General features: G+C 39.3%; 1 protein-coding gene across 1 annotated transcript in view; it reads left to right on the forward strand.

Moving 5' to 3' along the window:
• Positions 1-122: 122 nt before the first annotated feature.
• Positions 123-13,917, forward strand: part of LOC104276833 (CTP synthase 2) — a gene marked incomplete at its 5' end in the record, with an annotated part of 57,384 nt that continues 43,589 nt past the window's right edge. The window contains 7 exons of the mRNA XM_009873282.1: positions 123-207; positions 3,178-3,329; positions 3,584-3,716; positions 8,277-8,365; positions 9,123-9,217; positions 10,052-10,114; positions 10,727-10,770. Of these exons, the coding sequence (XP_009871584.1) occupies positions 123-207; positions 3,178-3,329; positions 3,584-3,716; positions 8,277-8,365; positions 9,123-9,217; positions 10,052-10,114; positions 10,727-10,770 (661 nt within the window). The remainder of the gene's footprint in view (positions 208-3,177; positions 3,330-3,583; positions 3,717-8,276; positions 8,366-9,122; positions 9,218-10,051; positions 10,115-10,726; positions 10,771-13,917) is intronic.

Raw genomic sequence — 13,917 nt, forward strand, 5'->3', positions numbered from 1 at the left:
ACACTTCCGAAGGAGATTAATTTCTCTGTGAGCAATGCGGAGGATTACCTAGTAAATATCTAAGATTTTTCACAGTGCAGAGGATTACCTAGTAAATATCTAAGATTTTTCTTTCTGTTAAGACAGATTGTCTGCAGAAGTGCAAAACCTATAGAAATGGCAGTGAAGGAAAAGATTTCCATGTTTTGCCATGTGGAACCTGAGCAGGTCAGTACTTTAGTATTTTATCTGGCATTATTTAAACATGTGGGAAAACACACAAATATTTCTGTGTATTTCTGTTTTCAACTTCAGACCATTTCATTAATGTGTAGTTGTTTTTACAATTTTTATCTTGCTGTTGTGAACACTATAACACTTTAAAAACGTTGTGAATTTTCATGGTAAATTTTATGTCAAATGTTCGTTAACAATTTGAATGTATGTTATGTAAAAAATTGATATAGATTTTGGGTGCATGTTTAATTGCTGTACATGATTGTGAAAACTGTGCTGTTGCAAGCTGTGGTTGGTTATTGTCCATAAGTTGTTTCAGGTCGTTATAATAATGGATGAACAGTGTTGTTAAAGCTGGGGGGTTTGCTTATGTCCATAGATCATCACAGCCATGTGAACACTGTTACTGTGATAATATGTATTTCTCCCCCAGCCCTTCTTTCCATCCTACTATCTGTGCAAGACAACACCCTTGAGCTAGCTTCTGGAAAATGCTTCAGAACTGGCTTTGTGGTTCCTCTCTAGCCAGAGACTCATAACTGGCAGTTCAGTCAAACAAAAATAGTTTGTGCTTTTCTGGCAGTATCAGGCCATGTGTAAGCATGTACATACTCCAATTCCAACTGCAGTTGTTACACTAGTCTGACTAGATCAAGAGTCCCACGTGTAACTGAATTTCCCTAAGAGCTCTTTGGCAGAACAGGAGCTGTCTTCATGGCACTGGTGGTTTGAGGTATTTTTTAGTTTGTTTGGGATTTTCTTGTTTGTTTTGTTTTTTCCAAAAAAGTTTTCCCTCTTAGGGTGGAAGCTCAGTAGCTGTACCAGTCCCAGGCAGAATGCTGCACTTTTTTTTTGTGCTGTTCTGGTTAGCTGAAATATCTGTCCACAGCACTGCATTCTGTAATATAAATGTGTCCCTGCCAGTTAGGCCCAGTTTGCTAAACTGGGATGCTGCTAGGTGCCATTCTGTGTTGCAACTAAAGGATAGATCGGTTGATCTTTTTCCTGGAGCTGTGTATAATACCAGTAGAGAAGCTACAGTTGAGAACAAGTTGATCTAAAGGGGGATTAATCTTTTCAGTCTACCTTTCCCCTTTTCTGCTCTTGTAGAATCACAGAATTGTGGAGATTGAAAGGGAAGTCATTTGGTCCAAGCCCCTGCTCAGGTGGGGACACCTTGAGCCAGTTATCAAGGACAATTATTCAGGCAGCTTTTGAATATCTCCAAGGATGGAGATTCCACAACCTCCCAGGGCAACCTGTGCCAGGGCTTGGCCATCCTCACAGTGTGAAAGTGTCTCCTGATGTTCAGAGGGAACCTCCTGTGTTTCAGTTTGTGCACATTGCCTCTGCTCCTGTCACTGGGCACCAGTGAAGAGAGCCATCGTCTTTGCAGTTTTTGCGCAGGTATTTCTGTACATTGATGAGATTTTCCACGCCCACCCCTGAGCCTTCACATCCCCAGACTGAACAGTCCAAACAATCTCGGCCTTTCCTCATAGGAGAGATGCTCCAGCCCCTTCACCATCTTTGTGGCCTTTTGTGGGCCATGGACTCTTTCAGTGTGTCCATGTCTGTCTTGTACTGGGAAGCCTAGAACTGGACCCAGCACCCCAGGTGGGGCCTCACCAGTTCTGGGTAGGGGGAAAGAAAAAAAAACTTGACCTGCTGGCAAAACTCCTCATGCAACCCAAAATACTGTTGAATGGCTGATGTTTGTCTTGGTGTCCACTAGGACACCTAGGTCCTTTTCTGCCAAGCTACTTTCCCTCTAGGTGGCTGCCAGCATGTCCTGGTGCCAGAGGTTCTTCCTCCCCAGGTGCAGGGCTTTGCACTTCCCCTTGTGGAACTTCATGAGGTTCCTGCTGGCCTGTTTCTCCCACCTGTTGGCAGGATGGCAGCTTGACCCTCTGGTGTTTCAGCCACTCCTGCCACTTTGGTGTCTACTCCATCATCCAGGTACTTTATGAAGAATCTTAAGAGGACTGGAGCCCATACTGGCCCCATCCTTTACATACTGGCTCTATCCTTTAGATACTGGCTTTGAAAGAGATGTCATGCTGCTCACCATTACCCTCTGGGCCTGACCATTTCTCCATTTTTTTTTCAAAATTATAATTCTCCTTAGTTCAGCATGGCTGTCACCTAAAGCAGCTGGTGATTCTTTCTTAATGATGCCTTCTTAGGATAGTAGCTACCAAGTTTGGAAGAACAGTTGGATAAGCCTTATTCCTATTGTGCAAAAGCTGTGGTTGCCCTATTCTTTTTGCGGTGCAATGGGCCTATAGAGAGGCATGGGGCAGCATGCAGGTGTACATACTTTTGAACAGAAGTAATTCAAGAATAACTGAATGAGTATCCTTTACTTATGTGTAGCAGGGAGAACTTGTGCGCTCAGGATTCTGAGCTCAGCAGTCTCGAGTAAGCCAAGTAGCAAAATTAACTGCCAGCAGTAGCAAAATGAACTTAACTGCCAGCAGCTTGGACACAGTTTATAAATGTACTCTTAACAAAATGGTCCTTCAATGGACTATATGCATAACCTAATTCACTAACAAAATTCTTTTAGGGGACTTTATTGCAACCTAACTGGGTCTGGTTTTTTAGATTTCATTTGTGTTCTTTCTTTCACAGTTAATATTCTTCAGATTTTTGAGAGAGGGAGAAAGAAATGATAGCAAGCATGACTGCTTGTGGGGCCAGATGCTTGTATTGAAACTGATACATTAATAGGCTTGACAAGATGTGATGATGTTATGAAGTGAAACATCTGTTTACCTTCTGTGTAACTTTTTCCTTGTAGGTCTTAAATATTAGCTGTGTTGTCCAGCTCATTCAAAAGAAAAGTATTTAAATGTTAGAATGTACATAGAATACAAAACACATAGAGTATACAAAAAAAATAGAATGTCTGTGAAATAATTTTGGATAAGTCTTTTTATGTTATGCTTTTGTTGTTAGGTGATATTTATCCATGATGTTTCTTCCACTTATCGTGTACCAATCCTGTTGGAGCAGCAAGGCATCATTAAGTATTTTAAACAGAGGTTAAATTTACCTATTGCTGACCAGCCAAGTGATCTTCTAATGAAATGGAAGAAAATGGCTGACAGGTATTCTAACTGTTTCTGCTTTTTCTAGAAGTGTTTTAATTCATGTTTAGGTTTTTAGCTGCTGTGAAGGGACAAAACTGGGCTGGGGTCAGTAGCATGCTGCTGCTCTACACCTGTGAATGGTCTGGGTTTAAAAACATTAGCAGTTTTGAGATTCTAGAGGATGTCTTGTGAGGTTAAAGAAAAAGCAAGCACTGTTAAAATGTTTTCGTTGTGAAAATTGGTGTAATAACTGAAAAACTTATTTTCATCAGGTACGAAAGGTTGCTGAAGGTGTGTTCCATAGCTCTCGTTGGCAAGTACACAAAACTAAGTGATTGCTATGCATCTGTTTTCAAGGCTCTGGAACACTCTGCTCTGGCAATTAATCACAAACTGGACTTAATGGTGAGGATATTTCTGGATTTTGCTTTCAGGAATACTTTGAATATACTCTACAAGGTCCCATCATATGAAGCAGTTTTAATTCATGTGGAAATTAGAAGATGAATCATACAGACAAATACAGGCTGGCCAAGGATGTCTGTCTTTTTTTTAAATAAAGAAGTGTTTACAGATTAAATTATTTTATTTGGAGCTAAACTTAACTGAAAGGAGTGCTGCAATTATTCAAAACTGGAGCTGATGAAAAAGCAGACTTTCCCTGCAAATTAATATTTAATGTCAAAGGTAGAGGTTTCACTTGTTCTCATGAGACTGCTTATCATGTTAATGAGATTAGCTTAAATACAAAATAAAGCAGGTAAATTGAAAAGCAATTTAGTTTCTTTTTAAAATCTGGTACCAGAAGCTTGTTGCTCTTCACTTTGATTAATATTCCCAGAGCCCTCCATTTTATTTACAGCAGGATTCTGATGATATCAGAATTGGGCCATTAACTTAGTTCCTCGAATAAAGGACTATTTAAGCATCTAAATTGTCTCATTTTAATGAGAATAAAAAGTTGAACTACGCAGGAAAAACTGTTATCAGCTTTCTCACTGGTGGAACTGTCAGGTTCCATTGCTAAGTTTTGTTGCTGCGGATGGCAAGGCTGGGGCAGAGGAGCAGTGTGGAAGTACGTATTATTATCATTTAATGGCTAAAGAGGACGTTTTAGCAACTTGCAGTAGCAAAACAGTAATAAGTAGTCACAAAGTATCAGCAACATGTGGCTTTAGAGCAATTCATTAAATGATGTAAGATAAATTGATCAAACCAGGCGGTTGCAGGCTGTACTGCGTTCATCAGGTTTTGGTCTCTGCTTGTCTCTGATCAAAGCAAGTTTGTGTTTATGCACTTTGGTAACTGCTGAAAGTGCTGAACCTTGTAACCTTTGTTGATCATTCCCTTTTTCGTGATATAAAAAATAGAAGAAATCGGAGTGAAAGTTTCAGTGTGTCAAAAGCGCACGTATGCATGGATTGCTTAGATAATGTTTATGCAAGAAAAGCAGGCTGTTTCTACTCAGGTCTAAAAAGTTCCTCACCAGAACTCATTGCTCTTTGATGTGGAAGGTCATTAATATCCAGGATGGCTTAACAGGGTCTCTAAGGCAGCAGGCCAAAGGCATAGCCACCATTCTGTTGTCTCAGTCCATCTACCCTGGGAAGAAACAATGGGAGCACTTAGAATAACCAGGGGTGTGTATAGAATCACAGAATATTTTGATTTGGAAGGGACCTTTAAAGGTCATCTAGTCCAATCCCTCTGCAGTGAGCAGAGACATCTTTCACTAGATCAGAACCTTGTCCAATCTGACCAAAGTCTCCCTAAATCAGTGTTTAGGACTCCAAGATCATCTTAAGTTGATGTTTCAGATTCCAAAAGCTCCCTAGTGTTTTCAGAGGCCCAAAAGCTCAGTAAGTGAATGTCTCAGAGCTGAAAAGCTCCCTAAATAGGTGTTTTAAAGAGCCAAAACATCCCTAATACGGCTGTTTCTGAGCCCAAAAGCTCCCTAAATGGGTGATTCTCCATCTAGAGTAAGGAATATAGGGTTTACGGTGATATTTCCAGTATCTTTTGGGGGAAGATGCTAAGTTCCCTTAACCATGAACACTGGTTAGCAAATGTGATACCCATCTACAAGAAGAGTTAGAGGGAGGGTCTGGGGAACAACAGGCCTGTCAGCCTGACCTTGAGTGCCATCATGGGATACATACAGGACAACCAGGTGATCAGGCCCAGTCAGCCTGTGTTTATGAAAGACAGGTTCTGCTTGACTAACCTGATCTCCTTCTATGACACGATGACTCACTTGGTAGTTAAGGGAAAGGCTGAGGATGTTGTCTACCTGGACCTTAGTGAAGTCTTTGACGCCATTTCCAACAGCGTTGTTCTGGAGAAACTGGCTGCTCATGGCTTGGATGAGTGTATGTTTTCTGGGTGAAAAACTGGCTGTACGACCAAGCCCAAAGAGCGGTGGTGAATGGAGTTAAATCCAGTTGTTTACTCATCCCAGGTGGTGTTCCCAAGGGCTCAGTATTGGGGCCCATTCTATTTAATATCTTTACCAGTGATCTGGGTAAGGGGATTGAGTACACCATCAATAAGTTTGCAGATGACAAAAAACTGGATGAGAATGATGATTTGCTTTAGAGAGGCATCTGGACAGGCTGGGTCAATGGGCTGAGGCCAACCGAATGAAGTTCAGCAAGGCCAAGTACCAGGTCCTGCACTTTGGTCACGACCACCCCAGGCAGACCTACAGCCTTGGGGAAGAGTGGCTGTAGAGCTGCCTGGCAGAGAAGGATCTGGGGGTGCTGGTGGCCACCCGGCTGAACACAAGCTAGCAGTGTGCCCAGGTGGCCAAGAAGGCCAACTGCATCCTGGCCTGTATCAGAAATAGTGGAGCCAGCAGGAGTAGGGAAGAGATCGACATTGAGGGGCTGGAGCAGGTCCAGAGAAGGGCAGTGGAGCTGGTGAGGGGTCTGGAGAACAAGTCTTATGAGGAATCGCTGAGGGAACTGGGGTTGTTCAGCCTGGAGGAGAGGGAAGTTCGAGAGGAGACCTTTTCACTCTCTACAGCTACCTGAAGGGAGGTTATAGCCAGGTGGGAGTTGGTCTCTTCTCCAACAACCTACAGGGCTCAAGTTGCACCAGGCAAGGTTTGGATTGGATATTAGGAAAATTGTCTTCACTGGAAGAGTTGTCAGGCACTGGAACAGGCTGCCCAGGGAACTGGTGGAGACACCAACCCCAGAGGTATTTAAAACACATCTAGATAGGGCACTTAGGAGTGTGGTTTAGCTGTGGACCTGGCATTGCTAGGTTAGCAGTTAGGCTCAGTAATAGTAATGATTCTATGACTAGAAAAGCACAAATATTGTGCCAGTGTTCAAAAAACACAGAAAGGAGGATCTGGGGAAACGACAGGTGATCAGTCTCACCTCATTCCCTGGGAAGATTATGGAGCAAATACTCTAAAAAGATGTTTCTGTGTGCCTGAAAATCAAGAAAGTGAGAACAGCCAGAATTAGTCCCTGGAGATTTTCAGATCCTGACTGGAAATGGCCCTCAGAAACCTGTTTTAATTTGACCTACTTTGAGCAGGGGGTTAGGCTAGAGACCTTGCAAGGCCCCTTCCAACCTATGTGATTCTTTTAGTCTAAATACTGTTTTATACTTGCAGCTGCATAGTGAGAAATTTTTATGATATGTAAAATAACTTTGCTTTTAGCAAAAATGTGAAAGGTGCTAAGTTTGCAAATGTGTGATTGGCTTTGTGTGCAGCAGTCTTAAGTTCACTGGGGCTTTTGCATTAACAACCATGTGAATCGATTCCTGAACTCCAGTGTGGTGCTGAAATATTAACAGCCAGAGGCTCTACTGTACTGATCTGCATGTGCTAATCTCCTCTCTAGCGTTTTTGTCCACAGGCTTAATGTATAATCCTGTGTTTTGAAGGAACTGCTTAATATTGTATGTGGCATCCAGCGTATCATCTCAACGATGAAATGTTGGTGCTGCTTGAAGTGATAAATGTGCTGGCTCAATATGCTGGCAAGGAAACCACAATTAACTTCAACTGTAATTAGTTTCTCTTTCCAATCTTTCAGCGTGATCAAGTGTCCATTTAGTTGCTCCTATAGTATCCTACTAGTATAGAGTAACAACATTCATGAAGTAGTTATTTTTCTGTTGTATTTCTGATGCCTTCTGGAGTGTGGAAAAAGTAGAAAATATTTGATAGAAGGAAAGCTTCTAGCAGTCTTCTTCTTGGTTTCATTTCTCTACACACAAATGAATTTTATCATTTCAGATGATCGTTTTGGTTTTTTTTTAATGGAGGATGACTCTACAGCAAGATGCTATTAATTATGTTATTCCGAGAAAAAGACTGACAAACCCAAGAATCAAACTCTGATCTTTTGTGCCCCCAGTGCAGTATGCAACTGCCTCACTCCTTTGCTCTAGTGCTGCCTCGGGAGCCATACTTAATAATGGTGGTGGAGACTCTAATGCAGTATTTCTAGTAGGACATATATAATGAGTCTGCCTCCCTCTCTACAGTTGATACTTTCACACCAGTCCATCTCACAGGCCACAAAGTGGCAGTTTTTCTTGTGGTAAAATTAGATAAACTGTGACACCTAAAAACTAGGAAAGTGGGCATGCTGGCCATGTCTCATTTGGTTGTCAGGATAAGGTTAGCACCACCCCTTGACTGGTGCCCTGACTTCCATAGAAAGAAAACCTGAGTACATGGTTCTGAAGCATTCCAGCAGGTCTGCCTACCTGGAGGAGGGGTAGCAAAATGAGGACTGGAGGCAGGCAGAGCTTTGGAGCTACATGCAAGGAAAAGAGCGTGGATTGTTGCAACTATAGCAAATGCTGGGTCTTCAGAGCAAATGTGGGTCTTTGGTGAAGTTCTTACAGGTAGTTTCTCAATGTTATTAAGAAGCTGGTTGTGTAGTGTGTGCTACTCTTTCTATGAAGACTATTTTATTGCATATTTTTCTTTATTAGTACATAGATTCAACTGAACTTGAACGTTCTACAGAGGCAGAGAACTCGGTGAAGTATCACCAGGCATGGCACAAACTGTGCAAAGCAGAGTAAGTGACATTGAGTATTCTGTATCCCAAATGTAGACTGTGTATGTCATGTGATGAAAAATGCTACAGTAAATAATTTCTTGGGGCATCCAAACTTCCCTTACTTATGTAAAGGGATAGATGTGCGTGGTTGGTGACAAGCTTCAGACACAGCAAATTATAGTATCAACCTATATCCTCAAACTCTGCTTTGATCTCTTTAGACAAGTTGTGATTGTTCAGTTATTAATTGCTGATTTTTACTTTTTCTTGATAGCTAGACTTTCTTTACAGTTCAGGTCAGTTGTCAAAGATTTTTCTTTGTTAACATGCATCATAGTGAAAGGTAGTTAGATAAAAGCTTCATAAATGCTGGTGACACTGCAAACATCTCTGTTAAGAATCATTGCTGGAATTTCAATTTGTATTTATAAAGGGATGTTGTTTTGTTGTCAGAATGCATTTCTTTTCTTTGATATCACTTATCAAGCGAAGTTTTGCTGTTAAGATCCTAGAGTAGTGAATATGTAGCCAGTTTATTTAAGCAGTGGGAATTCCACTGTGAAGAATGGGGTTTGTGAGATGAGAATAGGGGTGGCTAGATGAGACAAATCTCCAAATGTAGAGTTAAATTTTGTGTATTCTGAAGGGCCATACAAAACATGCATTTGTGCATTATACTTACTTTGTTATAACCATATAAGTCTTCAATTTGTAGTGGTATTTTTGCTGGCTTGATTGTACGTATTGGTTGCTTTATATATGGCTGTCATTACAGTGGCATTCTGGTCCCAGGAGGGTTTGGAATTAGGGGAACAGAAGGCAAACTCCAAGCTATTTCCTGGGCAAGAACAAAGAAAAAACCTTTTCTTGGTAAGATCATTAGAGTTGGAAATTGTGTTTTTGAGGTGTGATTAAAAAAAATCCCAAACCAAACAAAACTGAAAACAAAATGAGAAACCACAACAAACACACAGTAGGGAAGGATCCTGTCTTAGGGAAGTACATGGGTGGTTGTGAATATTTGTCTTGTAAATAATGTCTGGGATCACAGTCATGTACTATTTCTGCTGTATAAGGAAGGAAGAAAAAGACTGTCCCTCCACCAAAGGTTTCATTTGCTACATTCTCATTTTCTGTGGAGAGTCTTTGCTTCTCGTTTTAATTAAATCAGCGTCATTATAGATATTAATCAGTGTGCAGGAAACAGGTCTGTCTTTGGATACATTTGCTATATTAAATAATATTTGTTGATTTACTAGTGTATTTTATTATGGATGAGTAAACGTGCCATCTGGCCTATAAGCTAAGTGCTGTTTGTGTAAGTATCTTAGAAGCTTCGGTTCCTACTTCACGCTTCTTAACATTTTTTAAGTTACTGCTTTGACGAGTTGCCAAATCGTAATTGGAATCTGATTATACCCAGGCTTTCGCTTCTGTTTGTCTTTACGGTAATTATTGATAAAATAGATGACAGGAAAAAAATATTTTTGAAAGGGGTTAAAGCACGTAATTGTGTCACACATATTTAATGTGCCAAGTTAGAAGAGTGAATTTTACATTGAGCAGCTCTTTTTGTTCTAGCTTTTTGATAAATCTATGTATATACACCAGGTACCAAGATTTCTAATCAGACAGAACAGCAAATACTTTGTCAGTCCTATTCTTTGTCCCATTAAATTCTGGGGGTTTTATTTTCTCTTCTAGGAGTTTGCCTGGGAATGCAGTTAGCAGTTGTGGAATTTGCAAGAAACTGTTTGAATTGGAAAGGTGAGCTCAGTAAGCTAGCGTGCATATGATTTGCTTAGCAGAAAGTTTATCCTGTACGTGCAATATATATTTATTATTGGAACTACTACACAGGTCTTGTGATCATTGGGTATTTAGGTGCAAATGATCAAGAGGTAAGCACCCTGTGTTACCTTTTTGTACGAGGGAATAGAAACTTTTTATGCAGGTTGCTTGAAACCTGCTTCTTGCCGAGTGTAGGAGAACGTGTGCTCACAGTTTGCCTCTGTAGTCTATTTCTGGAGTCTGCAGGTGGAGAGAGGTAAAAGGAAGTGGTTTATCTCACTTGCTTTGTTAGTTGGAGCCGCCATACCATAGCCATTGCAGTTGTAGTATGAAGAGATTTAGCTCATCAATGAGTTTCTGCCACTAAGAGCTGAGAGAAAAAAGTTTTGGGAAGTAGGAAAGGGAACGTGTGTGATTGAGGTCATATGCATCCTGTGTTTTTTTCAGAAGTGGCACAGTCTGCATTTTAACATATAAAGTTGTAGCTGAAATGCAGACAAGCCCTAAAATGCCACAGACTGTTTAGATGAGTGTAGTGCATGCAAAGCAATGGAAATGTACCGTGTTTGTTTTGAATTTCTGTTTCAGATGCAAATTCTACAGAATTTGACCCAGACACAAAAAACCCTGTTGTAAGTACTATTTTTTTCTACATGTGTTTTGGGAATGTACATCTTCTGTTAAAAAGGGAGTTACTTCTGTGTTAAGATCTATTTGTATTTTTACATGGTAGGACAATGAAGAGATGTCTGCTGTCCTTATTCAGTATTGTTTGGAAAGGTATTTTCTTTCAGTAGTCCCTTGTTTTCACCTGCTCACTTCTGCGATTCGCCTTAGTTTTACTTTTGCAATTTTTGTAATAATTTTCTAAACACTACACCCCTCCTCCCATATGCATCTCACAGTCCTCATTTTGAGAAAATTTACAATACTATGATATGACAGGGCTTTCTCTGCCATGTGCCAATGGTAGAATTTTAGAGTGGAGTTCTTCCAGGTATCTCCTAGTTCAGGAGAGTAATGTATCACATTGTCATAATAGTAGAACTTAAAAGTGATTGGTAAAAGAGGGCCTGTAAGAAACAGAAAGAGAACAGAAATATGTGTGAGAAATGAAATACTATCTTGGTGTAAGATGTAAAAGTCTGCTCTAGTGATACATTGAATTGCTCATAGTGACCTGTTTCTCTATCATCAAATCTTCCAAATGTAGGGAATTGCCTGCAGTGGTGAATATCTGTTTCATTTTAGCTGTTAATGTATTTCTGCTGACTATCATTACAACAATATTGCTCCACCTGGGTTCTGCAAAAGCACCAATGAGTAGCTTGTTACAGAAGGGAAACCCTGAATAACACCGTACTGCTCCTTAGGAGAATATTGATATTAATTATAGTGGCGTCTAAATGACTGCAGGTATTGTAAAGTTAAGATTTCAGATACCTTGGAAAAAATAGTAGTCTTTGCATACAAAAAGTTGAAGTTAATGAATTAACAGTGTAAAACAGCCAAAATTGTGTTTTTAAGATACTGCAGGGGAAAAATAAAATCCTAAAGCCATAGAATTAAAAAAAATAATAAGCTGTGATTTATAAGCTGTGTTTGAGAGATTTGAAGTTGCTATTAGACATTTTCATTTAGGCTTAAATTGAAAATGTGTGCTCTGAAGGAAAAAAAAAACCACCAAAAAACCTCTGATATGACAATTATCTGTATGCACCAGACCATACCATTCACACTATCAAAATACCACCTTAAGGTTTTGGCTTCAGTTCCTCTTTAATGGGCGTTTGATTTCAGTAGGGAAAATGAGGAAGGTACTTGAGCACTGATCACAGTCCCTCAAGATTTTGATCTTGTCTTGCTTGATTATTTACAGGTCATGTTGCTGCTATATATTCTTAAGCTTTCTGCTTTATTCCTAGCCTTTTGGGTAATAATGATAGGTAAATTGTTATTTTTCTTTTCAGGAAGGTAGCTGTTCAGAGAAGTAATGCATTTGTTTGAGAATAATGCTTATTATAAGTTTTCTGTTGCAATTGATAATTTTAAAATTAACCTCTTTAAGGGGAAGCTCTATAGTCTGTGAACTGCTAATGAACTTGATTCACTGAATTGGAAAAGAGTTATTTGTTTTGTTCCGTATCCTTCGTCTTCCTCTACCATTAAACATGTTATTTTTTTGAATGAGCTGTTTAATTATGTTCTTTGTCAATTTTATTGCAACTGCATTTAATACTGTTCTAACAGAAAAGAAGAATCTTTCCAGATATAATTCTATCACGCTTTTTTTTTTTTCAAATTTAAAAGCTGGTTTTAACTGTAACTGCTGTTCTTCTTACAGAAGATGCAGTAGGTCATGTTCATGAAACTGTAGATATTGTGTCGAGTGAAAAAAGTGCCTTTTCTATACTCAAGAAATTGTGCAGAAATAGATTTTGCCAGTAGGGGACACTCTTATAACATGCTTGTTTCACGATGCGCTTTTCCTATTCAGGATGTCAGTAACCTGACCAAGTAGAAAAAATTCTAAGGTTGCCTAAGAGATGAAAATGAACTTACGTCCCACTCATGCGAAAGCACCTCATAAAATTCTGTGGTTTTGTTTGTGTGTAAAGTAGCTAATGTAGTCAGCAAATGTGCAGGGGGTATATTTATGTTTGAAATCAAAGCACACTGTTAATTTAGAATATTTTTTTCTCTAAACCAGAAAAAAGTGATAATTATGATTTTCTTTTCTTCCAAGAAACATAACACATTTTAACGACTAAAGGGTTTGTATAAAAGAATGGTCCATGAGCCTGTTAGAACATTCATATCGTGTTTAAATATCATAATTTTTGAGGCCTCTATTCATGCGTCATCGGTATGGAGCACTTTATTCCTCATTTCATGGAGGAGGAATTCAGGGATAGGAACTGCTGTGGTGTGGGATCTTCAATGCACTTGGTAGGCTTTGCAATTAAGTTGATTCTTCAAGTCCTTAAGCAACTTAAATGATTTATCAGGGTAAGGGATGGTGTTTTAAATTCTCTAGTAGGATTAGTGTGTAGTCCACTGAATTCCTTGTGTCTTCAAAATTTTCATTCTTCTGATTTCTCTTCTTTTTCCCTAATTTCCTCTTAATGTAAATAATTCCCATGAATTGCATGTGTGAAAATACATGTCACAGGGAATCATACTGTGAAAAGGTTAAAATTGCACCAAACAAACGTAATGATGTTTTAATTGCAACAGCAAACACTCAGTTCCTATATATACACTTATATATTCCTATTTTACAAGTCATAACAAGAAAAAACATGCAAATATAATTTAAATAGAACAAGTAACATTACAGTCATGATATTTAGCATTGTTACATTGTTATTGAAAATAAATATGTTTTAAAAATCTGATCTTTTGTTTACTGTATGGAATTGTCGTCTTAGGTGAATGATGAAACTGAACTGGGAGGAGGGTTGAACATTGTACACTAAGGGACACTTCTCAGCTGGAGTGATATGTCTTTCTTTTAGTGTGTTTCAGAAATCGCTCCATTAAAGTGCTCTATAGGTCCAAATAATAGCTCAGGTTAAGCAGCGTTTGTTAAATGAAACTTTCTCAAATATAGCATGAAATAGAAACAGGTAGTTCTGAACTGATTGTGAGGCAGCTTAGCTGGAAAATGTGGCTAGTGAATCTGCAGGAAACACAGTACAAGAAATACTTTGTTATATGTCAAATCTTTATTCTGTACATTTGAAAGTCATAACAGATCTGTAGGTTTAGGTGAGCGT

The sequence above is a fragment of the Apaloderma vittatum genome, unplaced genomic scaffold (assembly GCF_000703405.1).
Source record: "Apaloderma vittatum isolate BGI_N311 unplaced genomic scaffold, ASM70340v1 scaffold1417, whole genome shotgun sequence".
In the NCBI taxonomy this organism is placed as follows: Eukaryota; Metazoa; Chordata; class Aves; order Trogoniformes; family Trogonidae; genus Apaloderma; species Apaloderma vittatum.